General features: G+C 42.3%; 1 protein-coding gene across 3 annotated transcripts in view; it reads left to right on the forward strand.

Annotated features, from left to right (window-relative positions):
- FOXN1 (forkhead box N1) overlaps positions 1-14,379 on the forward strand; it is a 35,823-nt gene that overhangs the window by 18,150 nt on the left and 3,294 nt on the right. For 2 of the 3 annotated variants that reach the window (XM_071574898.1, XM_071574899.1), the window contains exons 3-7: positions 1,213-1,716; positions 3,537-3,647; positions 8,224-8,351; positions 9,120-9,216; positions 13,647-13,854. In XM_071574898.1, the coding sequence (XP_071430999.1) occupies positions 1,213-1,716; positions 3,537-3,647; positions 8,224-8,351; positions 9,120-9,216; positions 13,647-13,854 (1,048 nt within the window). The remainder of the gene's footprint in view (positions 1-1,212; positions 1,717-3,536; positions 3,648-8,223; positions 8,352-9,119; positions 9,217-13,646; positions 13,855-14,379) is intronic. The other variant, XM_071574900.1, reaches the window with a different exon arrangement.

The raw sequence follows: 14,379 nt of genomic DNA on the forward strand, positions 1-14,379 counted from the left end.
ATTTCGTAGTTATGAACAGCAAGTTTGTGTTCATCTGAGAAGCCAAAAGTGCTGTCAGGTCAGACTGACTTTCTGCAGGGATCCACAGCAGAACAAAGGGTTAACAGCCTTAACACACCTGCAGATTACTGGGAAAGCTGTGCCAGGTTCCACTGCAGAGAGCACTGGATTTATGCTGACTTCCCTTTGGGACTTCTCAAAGTCTGGTTCTTCCATGAAGGAATATGTTCCTTTTCCAGTTCTCCTAAAATACTGTAAGACCAACCAGGATTTGGAAGGGGAAGGAGCAAAGGGACACTCAAAAATCTGGTCTGACTTTTTGAGTACCACAGAGCATTCCATTTCCCCCTTCCCTGAACAAACAACCTGCTCTTGACTGATGCACATCTTCCCAAAGGCATCCAGGTGGTTACTCATCCTTGGTGCCAGGGCAAATATGCAGATTTTCAGTGTCAGGATCCAGACACCAATTCTTGCCAGGCCTTTCTCCTCCAGATTAAAGAGCACTTTAGGAGCTGTTATTTTCTTTTTGCTAAAGTGCAAAAGGGCTGGGAGGAGATGAGACAGGCAGAAGGTTAAAGTGTCTGCCCAGAGCCTGCCTGTCTCAGAGTGCGTGGCCACCTTAATGAAGGGAAGTGATGTAACCACAACACATCTGGCCGTGTGTAACACCAGCAGGGGATGAGCTCAAGCTTATTTGACTAAACTTGCACACAGCAAGGCTTGCACTTATCACATTCCTGTCATTTAATCTTTCATCCCTTGATCATAAATCATCTTTTCCCTGAAACTGTCAGACCAACTAGTCAGTGGTTACCTAAGACACTCTTCTTTTCAAGGGGAGTTCAGTTTTCTCACAGAATCCCAGAAGGGTTTGGGTTGAAAGAGACCTTAAAGATCATCCAGTTCCAACCCACTGCCAGGGGCAGGGATGCCACACACTAAACCAGGTTGCTCAAAGCTCCAACCAACCTGGCCTTGTTTTTATTAATTTATTCTTGAACAGTTTTGAATACCAAGTAACCAGAAAGCCACTTAGATCTTTTAGGGCTTCTCTGCATGAAGTGACTAGAACTAATGCCATTATACTTACTGTCAATACTGCATTTTAATGCCATTAAAATATAAATATTTTATCTAAATATGGAATGTAAATAATAAAAATTTGCACATATGAATCCTGAATACATAACTGCCAACATTTCATTGCAGGATAACCCTGGTTACAGCTGCCAACCATACGAGTCAGGCGTCAGGACAGAAAGAAAGAGCTCCGAGTCTTCTCACAGCCCCAGCCCTGCTTCCCCAGCCCAGACCCAAATCCATGGGAGATACCCTGCAAACCAAGGAATTCACTGTGGCAAGAACAAATTCAAAGCCTCTTTCAGCACTGAAAAATTCCGGAGGTACAGTTATGAGGAAAGCCCCGTGGGGAACTACGACCAGTTCCTCAAGAGCAGCAGGAACCCCTTCCACCCCTACAAGAGGCAGATCAGCGAGGATGTTTTCCAGGAAGCACATCAAGCCCTCCCACCAGAAGCTTCACCCTTCAAAAGCCACAGAAGCATTGATGGGTTTGAGGGCCTAGCAGGATCTGCAGGTGCTGAGGAGTCGGAGTCATTTCCCACGCACATCCCGAGCATCCCCACGGAGCAGTCGTGGTGTCCCAACCTCCAGTACAGCCCCCCGGGGCAGGGCCACGGCACACAGCTCATGGTCAGTGCCTCTGGAGTTCCTTCTCCTCTTTGCAGTGGCAAAAATGCACTTTTTGAATTATTGTCTTATCTCTTAATGTTACTACATGGACATTTGGTGGCCTGTAAAATTACAGGTTAGAGCTCAGGAAAATCATATTTAGACACATCCATATTTACTTGTCCAAGGGTCTAATTTAAGTCTTTCCCTACTGCAAAACAACCCTCATACAGAGGTGCAAGGGCAAGTGATTTTCTGTTAGACTTGGTACATGAATCCTAAATCAAGATTCTTCCTGACAACAGTAGTTGCTATTTTTAAAATACAAGAGTTTGAAAAACAGTATTTTCAAGCATGAGGACATAGATCAGATTTGTTACAACCCCTCAGCCAACCTGCACTTTCCTCAACGCAAGTAGAGGAGAAACTGAGATGTCAGTACTACCCAAAATTACATACCAGATCTGGTTTTGTGGTATGTGAAGTGCTGTTACCTGGGCTAATTCCAATACTAGATAGAGGCCACAGCCTATTTAGGGCAGCAGAGATCCCTGAAAAGCAAATTAAATTACCCTCCAGTATCTGCACAACATCTCTGCTGTGATCCAAGGTGAGAAGTGTGACTGCACCATCTCCCAGCCAAACCCAGGGACTGCCCCTGCCCAGAGAGGGCCCTCAGCTGGTTCTAAGTGCCTGTGAGACCAAGAATTCGAGGGCTCCCAAAAGAAAGAAGGGTTAAAAAAATCTTAATTGGATTAAGACCAGGGAATGGAGAGATGTTGTCAGGGAACATACCTGGGGATTGAAGCCATTCAGGTTAAGGAGGAAATTGGTCTAAATCTCTTATTTCCTGGATAAACACTCATCTAGGTCAGAGGAGTTTAATGCAAAACCTATGAGCAGCTGCTGAAAAAAATTCCCATTGTCTTCCCAAATCCCTGGGCTTCAAGATGTACAAAATGTGGAGGTGTAAATGAAAAGTGCAAGAGCCCTTTACAAGCACCTGTAACTGCTCAGGATTGCTGGTGTCTCCCTGGGTCTGTCAGCAACACATTTCCAGCTCTTAAATCACTTCCACACTGCTGACAACTTGGGATTTCTGAAAATCTTTATCTAATGGTCACCAAAACAACACAGATATTTCTTAATACTGTGTGTGGCCTTGACTTGGAGCCAGGGCAACAAATCAAGTCTAACATGTGTTCCTACTAATATACAATAAAAATACTAAATATAAAAATATTTAGTAGACATTCAAAAAAATTTATATACTTATTAATATTTATTGGATGCACTAAAACACTGTAAAAGCTGATCATTATGACCTTGTTTTAAAGCAGAAGGATAAGTGCTACTGGGTTCTTGAAATAATAAGATTCTTACTGTATCCTGACATATCCCCTGCATCCTGGTTTATAAGCAGAGACTGACATTTCCTGAGTTACTCCTTGCATGGAACTTGACCTGGTGTCTCCTTTTTTAAAGTTGCAATTATAGAAGAAAAGGAGCTGGTTAAGGTCTCCATAGAATCACAGAAAAGTTTGGGTTGGAAGGGACCTCAAAGGCCACCTGATGGCACCTCCTGCCCTGGGCAGGGACCCCTCCACTGCCCCAGGGGCTCCAAGGTCTGTCCAGCCTGGCCTGGGACACTCCCAGGGGTGGGATATCCCCTGTCCTGTACCATCAGAATATAAAACAACTTCTATATAACACCTGCTGAGACTGAATTCAGTCCCAAAAAGTAAATATAACGAAGGCAAATCCAAACAGGGACTAACAGAATTATTCTATTTTAAATTAAGGTGTTTTCTCTAATAACTCCTTCCTTAAATGTTTCCCAGCAGGACTCAGATATGAAGCTCAGGACATCCCCACTGGAAGGGCAGCCTGGTCTGTACTGCTACCAGCCCCAGGTGCAGGAGATGTATTGCCCCTCACACCCTTTCCATCAGGTCAGTACAATGTGTGCTCCAAAATCCCCCTATTTCCAGCACTCTAATGCTACAACAGTTTTAGTGTTAATATAAAAAAAGACAGATCAAACAATACCTCTAAATTTGTGGGTTTGCAGGGCCATGTTTATATACACATATTTTATTTGTGAGAATAAGCTCTTAAAATAACCACAGCTAAATGCATTAAAAAAGAAGAAAATTGTATAAACATAATGCTGTTACTGCATATTTATATTTTCACCATCATGCTCAAGAAAACTTGTTTTGAAGCCTGATAAATTATTCACATAACTGTTGGTATTTCAGGACACCAGGGAATTAACTGAGCTTTAACTTCACTAAGTATGTGTGACTGTATACTTAAAATTCAGATCAAACATAGAGAAACATTTTAAAGTAAAACCTGAACAGAGACACAACGTTCCCTTTCCTTGTGCTCAGTGGCACATGGATCCCTTTCCCAATCTCTGCCTCTTACATCATTCCCCGTGGAGGGTTATTCAGTGAAGGGTAATTGACAGTAATGCTGATGATGCAGGAGAAGGTGCAATATTAAAGTGGTTCTTCTGCAATGTAACCATATTATTAACACTAAAAATAATTTCCTTTAGATGTAAATGGTGGTGCTGTTCAGTGACTTGGTTTTTTCCTTTTTTATGCTCCATTATGTACAATCGATAAAATTTTGGGGAACTTTTTCAGGAATTCTTATTTCAAGATAAAAATATGCTTGAAATACCCTATTTGAAAAAAAAAAACAAAGTAAAAAAAAGCCCAAAGCTTGAGGTGAAATTCAGGCAACAAGGATTTTTCAGATTTGTAGGTAGAAATTCATATACAAAACCAGCAATGCCCAACGTTACAACTGAATTCAATGAAACTTGCAGGAAACCCAGAAAAGCTCACACTTGGGCTGTGTCTCCTTTGCTCCCTGTGACTGATGCCAGGTCTGTGGCCTCAGAGGGACCATCTCCTTCAACCTGCACAGGAAGTACCAAAACTGTGACCAACAGAGCAGGGATTTAAACCACACAAAGAAAGCAACCCCCAAGTTGCTGTGACAGTTCACTGGGGTTGTTAATTTGTGTGTGACAACTCTGAGTCACTGAAACACTCATCACTCCTGGCCTTTTTCTCTTGCCTCTCACTGACATTCCTCCAGCCAGAATTTACTGAACCTTATTTTTCCCAAGCAAGTGGCAAAAAGGGAACTACCTTTAAATTCTTATCAACACCACCATGATTAGTTTACTTGTGCTTTTTTCTTGTTAGCCCAAAACTCAATAAAGAAATAAAAGATAATAATAAAATTAAAAGAGAATAAAAACAAAGGTGATATTACACCACCACCCTAACTTATGAATCCATTGATTAGATTATTTTTATTTTAGAAGAAAGTGGTCCCAGATACAGGATTAACTTGTCCAAAAAAGCTCTGCTGCAAATATAAACTACCCCCACTGGGGCTGCAGGACAAACATTGTGGATATGCCACAGCCCCCTACACCTCCCTCACCATAAAAATGCCATTTTTCTGGGCTGCTTTAGAAGAAACTCCACTTGGCTTGTTAATTCCTTGAGTATTTTTGATTTCCTTATTCATTCTGAAGCAGGCACCCTTCCCCTGTCCCTGCTGGTTTGATACCAGTACTATCACTATACTTTGGCATTAACCACAATCAAAACCCCTCAGAATTAAAGGTGAAATGCACCTTCTGGGAGCTGCCAGGCAAGCCAGGACAGGCACTGAGAGGAAAGTCTTGGTGCACCTGCGAGCTGGCGCCGTGACAGGGCTCCTGTGCCCCAGGTCTGCCAGACTCTCCAGCACCTGAGCTTCTTCATGTTACCATAGTGAAAGGCTGGCAACATGTTCTACTACTCAGAGCAAAAAACCCCAATAAGTGTAAGCAGCCAAAGTCCCAAGAGGTAGAATTACTGTCTGTGTGCCATAATCAGATAGTGGGAAATGAAAGAACGTGGGATACAAGGCTGAGAAGAGCTGGCAGGACACCTCCTGCATGAGCAGCTCCATGATTAATGCCCTGCATTCCAAACTGGAGTGGAGCAGAGCAGGCTCAGTCACTGTGGAGTCCACTCTGGAGAATGGGCCCTGCAGCCTGGGGGGGAGGATGTTCAAACTGCACCTCAGTTTTCATGAGCACAACGAGACATCAACCCCTTCATTAATTTGGTCCTAATGATAAAACGGCCTCACCTTCCCCTTTGCTGGACACAAAGCAGAAGGTGAGTCATAAGAAAAGTTACTTATTATTGACCCGAATGAAGTAGCAGACACTGACTGGAGTCACTCACCCACCCACCATAAAACAGGGACACCTTTCATGCCAGTTGTGCCACCATGAAACCCGCTCAAGCCTGTCCTTCCAGCCCATTCCCCAGCCCCTGCTCCCTCCAAAGGACTAATGAAACCCATAAAATAGAAATAATCCTTAGAACGCCCAGGTCTTGCCTTTGGTGACGACACCAAAACCAATCCCATCTGAGTGTTCTCTCCTTTCAAAGAGCCACCAAAACCAATAAAAACAGAATTTCATAGGAATATTGTAGGAATTGCCCAGTTTTCTACTCTGGTGAAAAATCTACACCCAAATGCACAAAGAAGGAAACACAGAACTGCACATGGAAATTAATTCACAGATGCTCTGGAGACTCTAGTTTTGCCCAGTATCTAGTTCAAAAAATATTAATTAATTATGTACATTTCACTTCTTTCACCATGTAAACAACTGAGTATATTCAGTCTGGTTTTCCACGTTCTATTTCAGGCACTTCAGTGTTGGGAAGATAAAAGCAAACAGGCAATAAAACTCTAGCAGGGAGAACAAAATTACAGAGAAACTGACATAAATTATTAAAAATCCAGAATAAACAAATCAACTATGAGTACTTTGCAAGCACATCACAACCCCTCACACACATTGTAAGGGCAGAAAGACCAAGACCAAATGTAGCTATTGATCCAAAAAAGGGATTACAACAAGAAACTAAAGAGATGTATAAACTAATTACTGAGGGATTTTTCCCAACAAGGTTCAAGACCTACATTATAATTTACAGAGGAACCACACAAACTTCATGACATTGGACTGCTGAGCAGTGAGGGCTCAGGAAGCTTTGAGCAGCAGGGAAGGCATGGAGGCAGATTTTTGGATAGCACGTGGCTCGTAATTCTGGCCGTGCTCTCATCGTGGTGCCTGGAAAGGTTCATTTGTGAGGCACAAATTCCCCTCACACAGAGCTCAGAGTTCAGCAGGAGCTTTTGCCTCCCAAAGAGCCAACTGATGGTATCTCACCTGAGCAGGGGAGTGTTCCTTTGTCCTTGGAAGTCTCCTGCCAGCAGATTGAAGCTGTAATTTGGAGAAGAAAAATATGGTGTATTTGGAAAAGAAAAAAAAACAACTGCTCTCTTAAAAAATGAGAGGAAGTCTACAGAATTTATGGTGCAATGTAGGTTACCTTTGTGGATTACCTCCACTCTGTCACCTATTTTTTGGCACTGCCATGTTTCTATCCCATCTCTTTAGCATGTCCTGGGAGATGGACAAGCTTAGAGAGCTCCTTAAGGGACAGGTCAGCATCTCAGTCTTGGGTGGCTCCTGCTGCTGGTCCAAGGAAGGGCTGAGGGTGGCACAAATACTGTCTGATTTTAGGGGTTCTGGCTATTCTTTTTAGCTTCCTGATCAGAAAATGGGGGAGAAAAGAGTCACTTGAGGAGGTGGTGACCAGCACATGAACCCCTGGTCTCCTGGAGGTGCCGGTTCCTTGGCACTGAGTGTGGGGAACAGGCAGGGAGGAGCCCAAAGGCTTCAGCCTGAGACAGGCAGCATGGAATCATCTCAGAAACGTCTCCTATTCTGCTCTCCTGACCTCTGGAATGACCTTACCAACTTTTTCCATAATAATACATCTGTTTCTGTATAAATACTGATGGATCCACTCAAGTTTTTGTTGCTGTTTGTTGCATTTTTCCTGCCTTACCTGATAACAGCAACTCTAACAGAGGTTTGGGGGTGTTATTCCCTTGGGATTAGACATTATGCACTTTGGATTTTTGCCTTGCTGTATCACCCTCCTCCTAAAAAATAAAGCAACAAAAAATAGCAACAAAAGCAAAGAAAAGCTCAGTCAAAACTTCAGTGTTTCTTCCTGTATTTTTAGCAGGTTTACTTGATGGGCTTATTTTTCTATGGTGCACATTGTTTGAAGTATTTTATTCTGGTGGCTTGGGGTTTTTAATGTAAATAAGATTACACCATTAATTTACTTGTCTGCATGTCAGGGGAGGCTGAGCAGACTGAGATACTTCAACTTCAAAAGAGATGGTTGAAAGAGACACACCATAGTCTGTAAAATTCAGAGTTATCTGAAGACAATTAATGGGTCCAGTTCCTCACATTTTTCACAAGAACTCAGTGGCATAACAGGCAACAGAGAAGAAAGTACTTTTTTTTCCCCCACATAATATCCTCAGAAATAAATAGTTTTATACTGTTACTAGGATATTTCTGGGAGTTCATTGCCAAGCCAAATAACCCATCTCTTGTCCCCACAGTTCCCCTCTGGGGGCACCTACCCCGTGACCTACATCGCCTCCTCACACTACCCCTACCAGAGGATCGCTCCCCAGAGCAGCCAGGACGCCCAGCAGCCTCTGTTCCCCAAACCCATCTACTCCTACAGGTATTCCAGTGTTTTCCAGCCTGAGGCTCAGGCCGTGCCCTGTTTGCCCCTGGGCTGCCCCAGCCTCGGTCACAGGGACATTCACTCCTCGTCCCCTCCCGGGCTGTCCTGTCCTGTTGGGAGGAATCACATCCCAGACTGGAGCCAAGGCAGAGAGAAATCAAATATTGCAAAGCATTGTCCTGATCAGCCCTCTCAAAAAAAAAAAAAAAGTTAAATGTTTCTCTAATACAAAATTTTACATATTTCATGAGCACAAGACTGAGCTCACTTAGTTGTCTTTTCCAGCACCTGTATTAAAACTTATTTTTCCCGTTACTAAGGCAAGGAGATGGCTAGAAAACATCAGATATGTCAGTCACCACACAAGTTTAGACCCCAAATAATCTAAGAAAGTAGATCAGACAATTAAGTTTTAATTATCCCTTCATCACTGTCAGTTTGATACTCTTTGTGGCCTTCACCAGTTTAAGCTTTCAAACTCAACCTTAGATAAACACACACCAGCAGGATTTGAAGCTCTGGATTTCACTTCCTGTATTACTTTATTTTAAACGCAGTTGGATCTTCTGGATGAGCTTTGAGAACTTCCTGCAGGAGTTAAGCAGTGTGAGATTGTTACAAACAATTGGGTGAAATGTGAAGCATCACCATTCTCGTGCCATGACAGTGAGAGCTGCACTAACACACAGCTTGGAAAACAGTCTGGTTTTGGTTCTGAGCAGTCAAGCAGAAGAGGCTAAAATGCTTTTCTTTCTCTCCCTAAAGCATCCTGATCTTCATGGCTCTCAAAAACAGCAAGACAGGGAGTTTGCCAGTCAGTGAGATCTACAATTTCATGACAGAACACTTTCCTTACTTTAAGGTGAGTTCCCCAGGGAGGGGAGGGAGGGGTGAATGTCCCTCTCAGCTCACCTGGCAGCAGAGGGAAGAAGGGATGGGATTCCAGCTACAAAAAGGGATCATTTCTTAGATTAATATCAAATTAATTACATACTATATTCATTCATGATCACAAACTGCCCAGCATTTCACACAGAGGCAGAAATGTGGTAATATTTAACTGAAAAAACACCAAGAACTGCTCCAGCTGGGAGTTTGGGTGTATGACAATGGCTGTTCCTCTCTAACAACTCATAAAAAGGATAAATAATTTTAAAAACACATTCACTGCTTCCTCTCAGATCTCAAATACAGGCAGAACTGGTCTTGTAACTTCTCCTGCCATCAGTGGCACCTCCAGACTGGTGGAAGCAGAGGCTGCAGGTTCTCTCAGCCCTTTCTGGAGCTGGGATTTCCCTCTTGGGCAACAGCATCACCTGCATGGCCCACACCAAGAGAAGTCTCACATGTGCTAAATGGTACTAAGCTCATAATTACCCCATGACGTTGATGAAGGGAAGGGTGTGTGGTTTGCAGCAGCACCACTGAAATTTAAATCCATGCTAGAAGGAAATGGTTCCTTGCACTTGGAATGCCAGTGGAAAGTGCTCAGTCAGCACATGATCCAAGAGCAGAGGATTAGTTAAGATTTTTAAAAGAGTTATAATGGAATTTTCAACTGCTGCTCTACCCAGAGCTTTATTTCTGCTGATTCTTCACAACCATCTCCCTGAAGTCCAGAGCAGGTGACCTCAGCTGTCAGCAAGGGCCCAAAATGAAAGAAAGCAAGTGAGTCTGTCCTGTTTCCTATTGCAAATAGCCCTGCAGCAATTTAACCAAATTTAAAACAGCTACAGCAAGGCAGTTCAAACATTTATAACAAGAGAACACTGAGAATAGCTAAAAATAAATGTTCTGATTGAATTGAGCAATGGTGTTTGACACTACCTGAGGAGAAATAGTCCACTTGCAAAAAAAAATAGTGAGGTTGAATATGTCAGTAATCAGAGGAAAATACAGAGGAAAATATGGAGGAAGAACTGTCAGGATCCATCATATTTCTGTGTTCTCAGATTTCCCCCTGAAGGAATCACTAACTACTCCATCATTTATTACAAGCAATAAAAGAGAGAAAAAGTAAAGAAACCTACTATCAGACATCAGTATTCCATCCCAACAGAATCTGTAGAAGAATAGCAAAGGTTTCAAGCACAGAGATGGAAATGTTACTAATAATTATTACAGGTGTGTGCACGTTTATTCATCAGACCAACCTGAAATTAATTGTCCACTGTCGTACAACCTAATTGATTATAAAATTAATCAACAGCTTCAAGCAAAATGCTGGTGCTGCTGCCAACGTGGACAGAATCCCTCGGACTGGAGCTCTGCCAGGTGTCACCAGCCTGGTCCTTCCTGTCATTCAGTTAAACTGATGAGAATGAGGTCACTGCTGTCACATGGATTAGAGATGATAGAATTGTGCAGGGGGCTCTACCTGGTACAGGGAGTAGAAACAGAACATTCACTATTTTCCAACAGCTTTGGTTTTGCATTTTACTCACAAATACAATTATTTGATTGAGTAGTTCTATCCCAAACACCCTGAAAATCACCAAGTGAGAATAAGCAGGCAAATATTATGCTCACAGGCACTAAGCCCTGTCTATCTCTGGTCTTTACAGCAGCCCCTGGAATTAGCAATATATTGCAAAACTAATGCCCTCTATCCTCCTTTGGGGTTTTTTTTGAGAGTCTTCAGCAAGATAAAATAATATGAAAATTGGCATTTGTTGTTACTATGAGTGCTCACTAGATAGCAGGATACAAGAGCGAGAGGGGAAGCAATTTAAGTTGGAGCAAAAGAGAGTGTAAGTGTTTCCAGAATCTTGCTGAGAGACATGAGATGGTACAAGCCGAGTCAAATTAACTTGTATTCGCTGCCACAGCAAATTTAGTTTCTATGATGCAACAACTTCATTTCTAGTTGAAACAGAGCAATCCAACTCCTACGTCCTAAAAAAAAAATCCACACAGCTAAAGTTGAATTACTCTTTGATGTACCTCTCCCTTCTCTTGAGACTGAGATTTAAAGAGAGAGGGTTTTGCAAGATCACTGAACACTTTCAACTTCAGGAGCTGGTCAGGATCAGTGGGGCTGAACAAAAATATTTTCTGCTCGTCCTCCTTTTCTTTTTTTTCTGTTGTAGTGATTAGTGGGTCTAACAGAAAGCTTTCAACTCATTAATTGGAGGTAGTGCCAGTGGTCCAAGAGGTCAGAAAGGTTTGTGGTCTGATGGAACTTAGAGCAGGTTGTATTCAAGTGGTGTAGATGTGGCACGTGGGGACATGGGTTAGGGGTGGCCTTGGTTGGGTTAATGGTTGGACTCAAGGATCTTAGGGGGCTTTTCCAACCTCAGTGATTCTGTGTTTCTGTGATTTTTTGATTCTACAGCTTCATCCACACTATGCTGAACCCAGCAACAGCAAACCCAAGCCATAGTGAGGCCATTCCAACTACACAGTAGCAGCTTCAGTAGCCACAGCTCATTCACTCCCCTCCACATTCACCCCCAGAGCTGGTGGCAGAGCTGCAGCACAAACACCCTGAGTGTCCCTGCAGGCCCTTCCTGGACCAACACTGCCTTTCCCAGCTCAGCAACCCCAGGTTTAACACAGGAACCTGTTGGGCTCTGGCAGCACCTCCAAACTCTGTGTGCTTTTCGCTCTTACGTTCCTAAAACCATCTCATAGTTTACACCCCACAAGTCCTGCAAAGCCCTGAGAAACCTGAGCCTCTCCCACCTCAGCAGAAACACCAATTACCCAGTCCAGATGCAGACAGATGTGTGCAGCCTCACGAGCAGGGCAAGACACACCAACATTCCTTCAGGTCAGCTTGTTCCGTGGCTAAACCCACAACTTACCTGGTAGGAACAGTTCTACTCCCTTTTGGAACTGCCAGAAAGCAACTTGTATATGATCTGCAAGGAATCCAAAATGATTCATGTTCAATATGCTCCTGTGGCAGAAAGAGTTTTAAAGCTTTTGAGTTTGTTTTGTTTCCTTTTCTTCTTAAGAGATTTTATGTTGTCTTACCCACGAGACAGAACAGTGAAATGCTGACATCAGGTGGGCCAAAAGGGTAGGAACTGTGCTGCTGTGAAAGGAGAACAGTTTCCCTTTTAGGAAACAACATGTATTTAATTCCACACCGTTTCTTTAATGAAGAAAACAATCCTAAATTTCACCCTCAGCTCTTCAATAAGGCTTTTAATGCCTTAACTCACAGGATAGTCATTTACAAGCTACAAAACAAGGTATTTTACATTCCTGAAAAAAGTAAATAAGAAAATAAAATTCTGATCAAAGAATTTCTGTCAAAGTTTGGTCAAAAGTTCATGACGTGTCGTGTGAAAGCAAAAATGGGCATAAAACTCCATGTATAAATGATAGTCTTAGAGGAAGTATCTTGTACTGGGGAAGAATGAAAGAAACTATCAGACTATCCCAAATTTGACTCTCTGTGTGAGGTGGATCCCTATTAATAAAGCTCAAGAATGTAAAGAAAAGTTTGTGCACACAAAAGTGAAATTTTCATTTTTAGCACATTAAAAGGCTGTGGAAACCTATATTGATTTCTTGTGCTCTTTGTTCAGTAATTCTCTGGTTGATAGAAACAGTTATGACAACAAATATTTTGCATCCACGAATATGAATCAAAATACAGAGACAACTTCACCCACCTTTCAGGGAGTTGTTTGATTTCTTTCACTTCTGATGACACAGAGATGAGGATTTTTTGGAAACAAGAAAAGAATCGTTTAAATGAGTCTGTTTAAAGAACCTTCCAGCTGCCACTGCTGAGTTAAAAATAAATGCCAAGGACAGAGATGCAGTGACCAGATGTGGAAACCTGAATCTCATCTGAAGGGCATTTGGTTATGTAATTGGCCAGCACACCAAGTTCCACCTACAGGAACATTCTTTTGAGGTCTGCCTGGACGCTGAATTTGAGTCCAGGTAGCACATAGTGCTTTAATTAAGGGTTTGAAATATTTATTGGTGTTCCAAAATAGATTCTCATAGATTTCCTGTTAGCTCACAGTTCTAAAATATAGTTCTTTACACACTAAACTCTTGCAATTTTCAAAATCTCTCTTCAAAATCCAACAGGCCTCTTACAACCTTTTGGCTTAGAAGATCAGTTGCTGTTTTATCTGATCCCTCTCTTGCCACACAACATGACTGTAACATTTCTGTGGCTTCCTTCTAATGCACAAGTTTTTCATTGCAGAAGGTACAAACTAAACAGCACTTCTTATAACCTCCCCAGTCAAAACCAGAGATATATTTACTTATTTTATTTTTGGTCCTTGAAGTTCTGCTCTTACACTGGGTTTGTTTCTCCAGACAGCTCCAGACGGCTGGAAGAATTCTGTGCGCCACAACTTGTCTTTGAACAAGTGCTTTGAGAAAGTTGAGAACAAGTCAGGCAATTCCTCTCGGAAAGGCTGTTTGTGGGCTCTGAATCCAGCCAAGATTGATAAGATGCAGGAGGAGCTTCAGAAATGGAAGAGGAAAGACCCAGTTGCTGTAAGGAAGAGCATGGCAAAGCCAGGTCAGTGATGGGTTTGTTCTCAAAGACTTCTGCCCAGAACGTTTCTTTGTAAGAGGCACCAAGCTGCATGAGAGAATTACCAGGATTTTTCCTGGTTATGAGGTGATCAGCAAAACAAGAAAACAAAAATTAAAAAGCAGAATTAAACCAGACCTGGCTTTATAGATATTTCCAAATAAACAAGGAAGCCTCGTTCCTGACACTTCACTAAACATTAAGATAAAAGGTTGGATGGAGTGTGGAGCAACCTGGTCTAGTGGAAGGTGTCCCTGCCCAGGGCAGAGGGTTGAAATGAGATGATCTTTAAGGTCCCTTCCAAGCCAAACCATTCTATGATTTTTATGATAAAAACAATGCTTAAATTAGTACTATCACATAAAATTTGAAAATATAAGTATCCAACATTTAAACACAAAAATGGAATTCATTATGTACTCACTTGGCAATGACAATTTAGAAAACCATTTCAGCCTTGTGAGTTCTTATACATGTGAATGAGCACTTTGGTTTGCCATCTCAGGTAAC

This window comes from Pithys albifrons, chromosome 21 (genome assembly GCF_047495875.1).
Source record: "Pithys albifrons albifrons isolate INPA30051 chromosome 21, PitAlb_v1, whole genome shotgun sequence".
Classification (NCBI taxonomy): Eukaryota; Metazoa; Chordata; class Aves; order Passeriformes; family Thamnophilidae; genus Pithys; species Pithys albifrons.